Here is a 9983-nt window from a genome sequence, read left to right on the forward strand (position 1 = left end):
ACTGTAGATATGGAGGGCCAACTGCAAAGCTATACATGGATTAGTTCAAGGATCAACTTGAACTAATATTAATTGGTTAATTAATATTAATTAATATATTACTATTAATACTTAAATTCAACATTAATATGTTACCATTAATAGTTAATTTAATATTAATATTAAATATAAATTAATATTAATATAATATATAATTATATTAAATATACTAATATATGCAATGTATTTGTGTGTAATTATTATGTGTACATATATATGTGTATGATGTTTATATGTGTGTATGGTGTGTGTATATATGTATATGGGTATATATATGGTGTGTGTGTTATGTATATATGCACACACTAAGATTCATATTACCTTAGTGTAATTTTCTCTTACTCCAAATTTACCCCAAAGATTAGCTGGATTTCCCTTTTCTTCTCAGAGATACAGGCTTGGATGGACCCCACCACTTTCACACCTTCTGCAAGTCTGAAGCCCTCCTGAGAATTTTTACTAATACCCAGTTACACTTTTTAAAAACACCTTTTTTGGAATTATGACACACAAACAAAAACCACAAATATCTTCAGCATATAGCATGATGAATCTTCACACACTGCGTTTTCATACACAGTGAAAACAGATTCTGCCCCGGACCCAGAAGCTTCCCTAGTGCTCCCTTCTAGCACCACCCAAGACCACCTCTCCTGTCTGCACCCCAAGGGTGGGCACCCTATGACTTCTAATAGCCCTCATTATTTCTGCTAGGCACACTATCATGTCCTTCATGTGTATTTACTAATTTAATCTTCTTCAGCATCCTATGAAAAAATGCTATTATTGTCCTCGTATTATAGGTGAGGAAACTGGGGAGCATAGTGTTTATGTTATTTGCCGAGGTCGCACAGCTATTAAAGAGCAGAACCCGGATCCAACCCACAGACTCTAGCTCCAGAATCACATTCTTTAACAGAAGAATATGGTGGCCACTGGATCAATAGTCCCCGTCAACAAATACATCAATACGATAGGATGTGTTGAGGAATAAACATTTGCCTCCACATAGCACTTTGCAGATGGTCTGCACTTACTCCCAGAGTTTGCACTTTCTCAGTCGCATCTCAGAACCCTGTGAGGAGGCATGAAACTCTGAGAAGGGGAAGGACCTGCCCAACGGTTAGAGCTGGTAAAGAACAGAGTCAGATGTGAGTACAGCATAGACTAGGAACCATTATGTTCTTCTCTTTTTCACAAAGGACGGGAGGAACCTGAGGCCAGGAGGGTCACCTGAGTTGCAGCCCCTCCCTCTGGAGGGTGGTGCTAAGCCTGTAAGAAGTCCGAGCCACTACTTGTCTCTCAGACTCCATCGGGGAGCCTTGGGTCTCCACCGCGCTCTTCCTGGGGGCAGGACATTTGCTCGCGACCCGAAGCCAATGTAGCAAGAGAAGGGAATTAAAGGGGAAGAGTGAGGCGTAGGGTGGGCAGGGCAGCGGCTCTCTGTGAATCCATCTGGGTCTCCAGTGGGCTGACTTGTAGGAACTTGCTCTGTCCTGACAGCCCAGGACAACCCTGGGAGAGGGAACCACAGCTTGCATTAAGTGGTTCCAGCACACACTTTCACACAGTGTAGATATCTTGGGTAAATTTATATGTTCAAAAACTTGTATGTGTGTAAATCTCATGCTATTCCCTCGCTGTGAAAAGGAAGAATTCTTTTGATCAAAACAAACAGTTTTCTCCCATAATTTTATCAGGTTGAAATGACATACCCCAGTCCATCAGCAGGGGTTACAGGGCACACTAATCCACTGGGTTTCACAATATTTCATCTTATACCCCTATCAGAAAAGCGTTGAGTGCACACACCAAATATGCTTACTTATTTTTATGCATATTATATGTGTATATACTACAACTATAAAATATTATGCATATTATAAAATATACTACTAATAAAAATTTTTCAAGGAATAAGTAATCTGTGATAAAGCTTTTAAAATTATATTTGTCTTTAGTATTAAATTTGCCCTTATTACTAACCCAAACTGGGGTCCGCTCACCTAACCCACAGCAAAGCCAATCTACTGACACAGGCTTGTGGTGAAGGAAAGTACAGCATTCATTGCAGGGCGCCAAGCTAGAAGAACAGGCAGCTAGTGCTCAAAAGACCTGAACTCCCCAGTGGCTTTCAGTGATGGGTTTTTAAAGGCAAGTTTAGGAGTGTGGGTTACAGGGTGCCTGATCAGCTCATGCACACTTCTCTAACTGGTTGATGGTGAGGTAACAGGGTGATGTTTCAGGAATCTCAGTCATCAAACTTCTGGTTCCAACTGGTCTGGGATCTATGTGCTGGTGATCAGCATGCAGTTAACTTCTTCCACCTGGTGGGGGTTTTAGTATCTGCAGAACAACTCCAAGATATGGCTCAGGATTTTATCTATAACCCTTGAGGAGGAACTAAAGATCCTTGACTTTATGGCTAAACTATTATTTTGTCTTGCTTGACTGCTTTCCTTTATGTCTGCAATTTCTCATTTCTCTGATTAAGTTTTCTCTTTGGAACTTGCGGAAGCCTTAGGAGACTAAAGCTTTTCTACAAAAAAGAGGTAGGGAATTTGGGAGAGGGGTTCCTGTCCCCAGGAAGGCTGCACAGGGTCTTGCTCAGTTTCACCCTCTTGAAATATCATGATTAAATGATATGAAGAAAATATCAATATTGAAAACATTTTGGTAAGAGGAATGTGACTGAAAATGAGTCTTTTTTAACATTTTGGTTTGAGGATTTGTAATACATTGAGTTGAAGGTCTGGGTTTGAGCACATTTTTGCATATTTTAATAATTATTATGAGAGTTTTTAGGCACAAAAATAGTCATTACATGATTTTGATGGCTATGGAAAAAAACTCTCCAATATGCTAAGATGGAAATGGAGGAAGATAACTGTTGGCTGAGCTATTTTCCCCAGTTCTTTCTAGGTTACAATGTTTTCATGTTGCCAAGAGGCACAGCCTTTCTCTCGATTCACTTCCTCCTGATGTTGTTGTCCCCTTTCTGTGATTCTCTCACATACCCCCTCTGAGGAGCTCAACAGAAAATGTTTGCAGATACTCTCATGTGGACTTGTCATTCCTTTCCTACCATCTTCCTCCCAAACATGAAACCTATGTCAATTAGATGAGTGTTGGCTGATATCTTTGAGGGTAGTCACAGACCATCTATAGTCGTGATGATCCCTTCATCTGACGGAAAGAATACTGATTTTTTTAATTTATACAAGACACCCAATTTTGAAATGAATGAATGAAAAGGACAATTACCATTCCTGTGCCAGAAGAAGAGTTTATTAAGAGGTTAACAAAGGATCTTTATTGCATCTCCAAAACCAAAAGAATGATGGGGAATATTTCTTCCAATTATGTTCAGTTTCATAGCTTGCCTAATCAGCTCTATCACACTTAATGTAATTATTTAAAATCACATTTAGGTAAGTATTTGTTAGAGCATAAGACATTATGCAAATGTGTCATTGAGATAAAAGATATTACTTGATCTTGTTGTAGATTTCTCTGTGTGACTCAGAAGACAGACTGAGCCAGTAGATGGACTTTGCAGCTTCTTGTGCTCAAGGATCAAGCCAGGAAATTCAGTGGAGCTGGTGCTGGTTGAAGCATGGTCCCTGCTGGGGACATTTGGATGAAGTAGAGCTGAGATGTGACTTTGGATCCCTTGTCGTCCTGCTGGCACTGGGGCCTCTAGTGCACAAAGGTGTTGCAAGGCCCTCACTGAGCGTGTGGGACACAAGGATTGGAGACACAGGGCCCGATGGGCTTTTAACATGCATTGGTTGTGGCACATGGGTTGCAGGGGAGCCTGGAGACAGAAAATCATTAGAGCAGGTTATGGTAAAGGGAGCTGAAGAGATAGGAAGATACAAAACACACTTTGTGCAAGAATATTGTACTTCCTCTGACTGCCTCCAACCGAAAGCTTGTAACTATAAATTAATTTCCAACAAGAAGATCTTTCATCCTCATAGCAACCTCATGAGGCGCCAAGGGGAATATCACTAGCCTCCTACTCACTTGCAGTCCTCGCTCTCCAGCAGCCCCCGGTACGTGTTGATCTCACCCTCCAGCTGGGCCCGGACATCCAGCAGCACCCGGTACTCCTGGTTCTGCCGCTCCAGGTCCCTTCTGATCTCCGCCAGCTGGGCCTCCACCTTGCCAATCAGGCACTGCACCTGGGCCAGCTGGGTGCTGTAGCGGGCCTCTATCTCTGTCAGGGTGTTCTCCAGACAGTCTCTCTGTCGTGGGGAAGGGAAGGAAGGTCACAGAGCTGCTCCTGAAAGGGCTTCTCCACAGGATCCAAAGAAGTCACAAGCTCCAAGAGTTAAGGAGAGGAGGGCCCAAAGGCCAGCCCGGTGCCTCTGACTCCCCAATCTCCCCTTCTCATCAGGAGTCTGAACGATACCCACCAGGTTGTGCTGGGCCTGCAGCTCCACCTCCAGGGCATGGACCGTGCGTCTCAGCTCAGTGATCTCCAGCTGGTAGGACTGCAGCTGCTCCGAGCTGGACACCACCTGCCCATTCAGCTCCTCGGTCTGAAACACCAAAGGGGAGAAGGCAGGATCAGACCCTGTCTGAAGGGCCCTGAGGGGCCGAGGGGCCTGAGCGGCCACGTGCCGAGATGCCCACCTGCCTGGTGAACCATTCCTCCACGTCCCTGCGGTGGCTCTCCACCAGGGCCTCATACTGACACCTGGTCTCGTTGAGCACGCGGTTCAGGTCCACAGTGGGGACGGCGTCCACCTCCACGTTGAGGCGGTCTCCAAGCTGGCTCCACAGGGAGTTGACTTCCTGATGGAGGAAGGGGACAATTCAAAGTATCACAAAGGATCTTAATGCTCTCCTCTGAGAGAATGCAATTCAACTTGTGCTTATTCTTAAGCTTTCAAAATTTCTATTCTCTCTGATCCTCTCATTAACTGGGTTCTGTATTCAATGACTAACCTGTACATTCCACTTTACAGAGTGCTTTCAAGTCCATGACCTCCCTCCACCTTTGTACTCAGTATACCACTCCTCACTTAAAGAGGTACAGGGGTTTGGACTCAGAGCCGAGATGCAATAGACCATGATTTAAACTCTGGAGCCCAAACGCCCAATCCAGTGTTCTTGTTAGTATACCATATAGACTATGGTTTGATTCTTAGCCATGCGTAATGAAAAGGATAGAGTGCAGCTAAAGAGGAAACAAAGAATGTTTACTTCAAAATCTGCCATCCTGGGATAGAATAGACTTAACTGGTGATTTGTTGATTTCACTAGTTTAGCTATTGATAAAGGAAGTAACTATCAGCTAATCTCTTCACACACCCAACATAGCTTAGTGCTTGGGCTTAGGTGGATGTCAGACAGATTTGAATTGGGTCTCTTGTCTACCACTTACTAGAAAGCTTCTAGAAGCTTCTAGAAGCCTCAAGTGCTTCATCAGTAAGATGAAGTTCTAAAGCACTTAGCACAGTGTTTGGCACACAATAAGCTTAGTGCTTATTGTGGTATTGTGTTACCAGCCTGGTGTTGCCTGGCAACACTATCACCATTTACATCGTTCTGGGATTAAGGTTTGCACAAAATATCTGTCTTCTTTACCGTGCAACTAATCTAGCAATGATGTGAGCACTTCACAGCGTTTCCTCCGGGCAACACTGAATAGCAGAAAGAGCTCTGGACCAGAAAGGAGAGAGTTGAGTTGTGTTTTCAGCTCAGCCCTCCCTGCAGGGTGGTCCTGCTGGCGTCTCCTGTTACTAAGCGGAGAATTGGAATAAAAGATCTCTGCAGCCCCGTGTGCTCCAACCTGGGAGAGGAAGCAGCTGTGGGCACTGCCTTGCTGTTGACCTTTCCTCATTACTGGGCTTGCCAGCTTCCTTCACCCTCATTCCTGCCACCAGCAGAAAAACCCTCGCCTCCTACCACAGATTACTCACTCTCTACAAATCCCTTTTTGTTTGGAGAACAGATTCCTGTGCTAGTTGAGCCTCTCCCACACCCCTTGGCAGCTGGAAACAGGCCTTGGCGAGTTTGATCCTGTTGGGGAACTTCACCTGCTCATGGTTCTACTTGAGGCAGATCAGCTCCTCCTTCAGGGACTCCACCTGGGCCTCCAGGTCAGACTTGCACAGGGTCAGCTCGTCCAGGATCCTGCCCAGGCTGTTCAGGTCTGCCTCCACCAGCTGCCTCAAGGACACCTCTGTCTCATACCTGTGATACAGGAGCATCAGAGGCAGGCCTGGTTTGGTTTGTCAGACAACTGGGAGTTGGGGCTTGTGGTTTTTACAGCCATCTCGTTCATCTAGGTTTTCAACACGCTACCGAAGCTCCTGGAGGAAAAGGCACTGGTAATTATTTTTTAATAAATGAAGAGCCAGTGGGTTTAATGGGATGAAAGCCCATAAACCGTGAGGTTTCCAGAATTAAAACACTTCCTCTATTCTCCTGATTGGACTCTGTGCATAGTGGGGCATCAGGGAAACATGACTTCTACACTGGATGGGATTCAGAGATGTCCTCTGGAAAGGAAAAGCAGGCAAAGAGTCTGACTCTGGAGAAGGGTTCTCTGAGCTCTGGTTAGCAATGGCTCTGTCGATCTTAGGGAAATCGTCTAGGGAAAACTTTGTCAATGTTTGTTGGTACAGAGGACAGGCTAAGGGGAAGGAGAGGAAAGAGGGAAGACAACAGCCCCCTTACCCATTCAATTGGTCCTGAAGTCATCTGAGGCCAGCTTGGCGTTGTCAATCTGCACCACCAGCCTGGTGTTGTCAGACTGCTGCACAGGATCTAGAAGACCCAAAACATTCTAGAATAAGCGTGCTTATTTTTAGCCAACAGCAATCCCTACTAATTCACTTATTTGGAAGGAACAGAATGAGAAATCACAGTGGATCTTATATAAGATTATTAAATGCTGTCCATGTGCAATAGTTGCTCAATAAATATTTAAGAAATCAAACTTGGGGGAAAAAAAGAACACTGACATATGCAAGAAAAGTGTCAACAGATACACAATTTTTCCTTTTCTTTCCTAATAAGCAGTACTGAGAAGCTGATAATAATAATAACTAACTTTTCTCTTTAAAAACCTACTGTATGTCTGTCATGGTAGCAGGAGCTGAAGATACAAAAATGAGTAAGCACTAGATCCTGCCCACAAAAAACTTCCAATTCAGTGGAGAAGATAAATATGTCAACAAGCAATTGGAGGGGGCAGAGTCATGGATGGAACCACGCCCTCCCATCCATCCTGGATGGGTTGGTCCTATGTTCTTCTAGGTAGTTTCCACTCTTTCTGATTTCAGCCAACTCTTCTATGCCCTCACTGGACACTGTGCACCATGAGAAGCCCAGAGGCCTCTAGGTCAAGACGATGAAGTTAAGATAATTAGGCACCCAGAAGAGGACAGCAACAAGTGGTCAGAGCAGTCAAAAGCCCAGATAAGAGAGAGAGAAATTGGTCCAATTCTTACAAAAATTTCACTTTCTCAGCTTCCTTCTTGGGCTCAGTCTCTTCTCTCACCTCAGGATAATAATTCCAGAGTCTTGGCAAATGCACGGAAGCATTTGGAGGCAGCTTTTAATTACAGTTTATTTATGCAAAGTGCTGCTACCTCCACACAGACTAACATTATGCAAATACTCAGATCTAACAGTCCTGGAACTAGAATAAGACGGGCCCTCAAGAAAACAGAATGGAAAAGCAAGACTTCAACCCATGCGTTTCAATCACACCGAGAGCTTATATTGCTTCTTGATCATATCTCGAATTCCCTCCCTACAACTTCCTGCTGGAGGCAGTGGGGAGCCCACCCCCTCACCTTCTGCTGGAGCTCCTCGATGGTCCGGAAGTAGGACTGGTAATCTGGGCAGATGTACGGGATCTGAGACTCGTACCACTCCCGGATGCGGCACTCCAGCTCGGCGTTCTCCCGCTCCAGCTGGCACACCTTCTCCAGGTAGCTGGCCAGCTGGCCGTTCAGGAACTGCATGGTCTCCTTCTCGTTGCCGTTGAAGGAGCCCTCGCAGGACCAGCTGCTGTTGCCCACGTTGGCGGGGATGTTGCAGGCCCCGGGCAGGGTGGAGCCGTGGCAGCTGGGGGGCATGCAGGGCCGGGAGAAGCAGCTGGAGCAACAGCTCAGGTTGGGCAGGGAGCAGCTGTAAGGCATGGTGATGGAGGGAGTGAGGTGACCGGCTGAAGACAGAGTCCAAGTTGTCCAAGCCACAAAGCTGTGGGTCTCCTTCCTCTTGGGAACATTTATAGCCCCTCTGCAGAGGGTGTGGGTGTGGAAGACAGCCTTTTTTTCTTACTCATTTGGTTGTCAAAAGCCTTTCCCCTTGGCTTGTTACGTTTCCTCAGAAGAGTCCCTCATCTCATAAAAGACTTTACTTGGGCTTCTTGCTCAGTCAGAACTCCTCTTCCATGCTGTGCATCAGTGAAGTAAGAGCTTTATGGTGTGGTTTCAAAGAGCTGGACTCGTGAAAGCCCTGGCCTTCATTAGTGGGGTGTCCAGGAACGCTATGGCTTCTTTGCTTCCTGGCTTGACAGCCCTGACTCTTCTTGCTGAGATGGAAAAGTATAACCCTTGCCCATGTATCATTCCCTAGGTCAAATTCCAAATTCATGGTTCTCAGAAAGAGGAATAGATCCCTTCTAGGATCATTAAAATAGCCTGGTTCCCAGTGGCCCTGTTACCTGATATGACAGGCATCATCCATATCCATAATAATGTCAATCAACAAAATAGCAGAGAGTCACCAGGATCGTAGTTTGTACAGGGCACTGTGAGGAATAGGGAAGGTAGGATCAGGGCTATGGTCAAAAGGAGCTCACACTTGTTGAGCACCTGTACAAGCCCAAGTTGCTACTAGACATTCTTCACAAACATGATCTTATTCACATCTCACCATGACCTTTCGAGGTACATGATAATATTCCCATTTTACAGATAGGCAAACAGAGGCATAGAGAGTAGGGGTTAATGTGTTGTGAATCCAGGATTTCAACACAGATCTCTGTTCTTTCCATCATACCATGCTGCTTAAATTGATGAACTAACTCCTTCCCTAACTTCTTCCGACAAGTCATCTCTCCCTCCTCTCTTAGCTTTCATTTCACTTTGAGCATAACATTGCATGACTTATATGCATATCTCTCTGTGTATTTGAGTTCCCAGAAGCAAAGACATGGTCTAGTTCATCTTTGAATCCTCAGCTCTAGGCACATGGTACACAGCAGGGACTCAATGGACATTTGTTGAGTGGATGAAGGAATGAGCATTGTATAATAATATGAGGCAAGAGATGATAAGTGAGAAGTTGAAAAAATGGGGAGAGAGAGCACAGCCAGAACTGGAAGTTCACAGGGATAGATTTGTGAAGGGATGGGAAGGTTTCTAAGAAGCAGAGAGGAGAAAAGCAGATACTGCAGGTGGAAGAATCATGTGCAAACAGAACGGTGCGGGAAAGCCCAAGGCATGCTCGAGTATGACTAGGTAACTGGGAGGGGAGAGGAGTGAAGGGAAGTGGTGGAAAATAGAGCTGGATGGGGAGGTTGTGACCATATGGCAGAGGTCTTCAGTGACAAAGCTAAGGAGCTTAGACTTCCCTGGAGGGCAACGTTTTATCAAACATTTATCTGTTTTAGCAAAATGAAGATAAGGCTGGAAGCAGAGGAGCAGCAAGGTTATTATAATAGTCTGGGTCATCAGTAGTAAAGAATTGAGTGTAGGTATCTGTAGGGGAAGCGTAAAAGAAGAAATTGGTGTAAGAACCATTTTCAAAGAAACATTTTTTTAAAATCAGCAATCTGAGAGAGGGTCAAGAATGAAATGAAAATTTGGCAAGCATAAGAATTTAGGAGAAAAACTTTACCATTCACAGAAACACAGAGAGCAAGAGAAAGCACTGTTTTGCACACCAAGGATGAGTTAGCTCACTTCAATGGC

The 9983-nt window shown here is 44.8% G+C and overlaps 1 protein-coding gene across 2 annotated transcripts; it reads right to left on the minus strand.

Moving 5' to 3' along the window:
• Positions 1 to 256: 256 nt before the first annotated feature.
• On the minus strand, positions 257 to 9962 carry LOC309650760 (keratin, type I cuticular Ha3-I-like). 2 transcript variants are annotated; one of them, XM_082442526.1, is made up of 6 exons: positions 7857 to 9962; positions 6733 to 6822; positions 4681 to 4842; positions 4461 to 4586; positions 4115 to 4289; positions 257 to 3856 (listed from the first exon to the last, which is right to left on the minus strand). In XM_082442526.1, exons 1-6 carry the CDS (start codon positions 8202 to 8204, stop codon positions 3630 to 3632), a joined length of 1128 nt encoding a protein of 375 aa, XP_082298652.1. In that variant the 5' UTR covers positions 8205 to 9962; the 3' UTR covers positions 257 to 3629. The 2 variants fall into 2 exon arrangements, with proteins under 2 accessions (XP_082298652.1, XP_082298653.1); XM_082442527.1 differs by having other exon boundaries at positions 3698 to 3856; positions 4069 to 4289.
• Positions 9963 to 9983: the final 21 nt, after the last annotated feature.

This window comes from Balaenoptera physalus (assembly GCF_965194825.1).
Source record: "Balaenoptera physalus genome assembly, chromosome: 20".
NCBI lineage: Eukaryota > Metazoa > Chordata > Mammalia > Artiodactyla > Balaenopteridae > Balaenoptera > Balaenoptera physalus.

Bases quoted from the DNA above. Each gene is read 5' to 3' on its own strand.
- LOC309650760 (XM_082442526.1), bottom strand. From the start codon at position 8,204: ATGCCTTACAGCTGCTCCCTGCCCAACCTGAGCTGTTGCTCCAGCTGC. The intron at 4,843-6,732 runs GTAAGGGGGCTG...TTCCTCCATCAG, and splicing joins CTTCAGGACCAATTGAATGG to GAAGTCAACTCCCTGTGGAG. The intron at 3,857-4,114 runs GTGAGATCAACA...TTCTGTCTCCAG, and splicing joins TGTCCGGGCCCAGCTGGAGG to GCTCCCCTGCAACCCATGTG.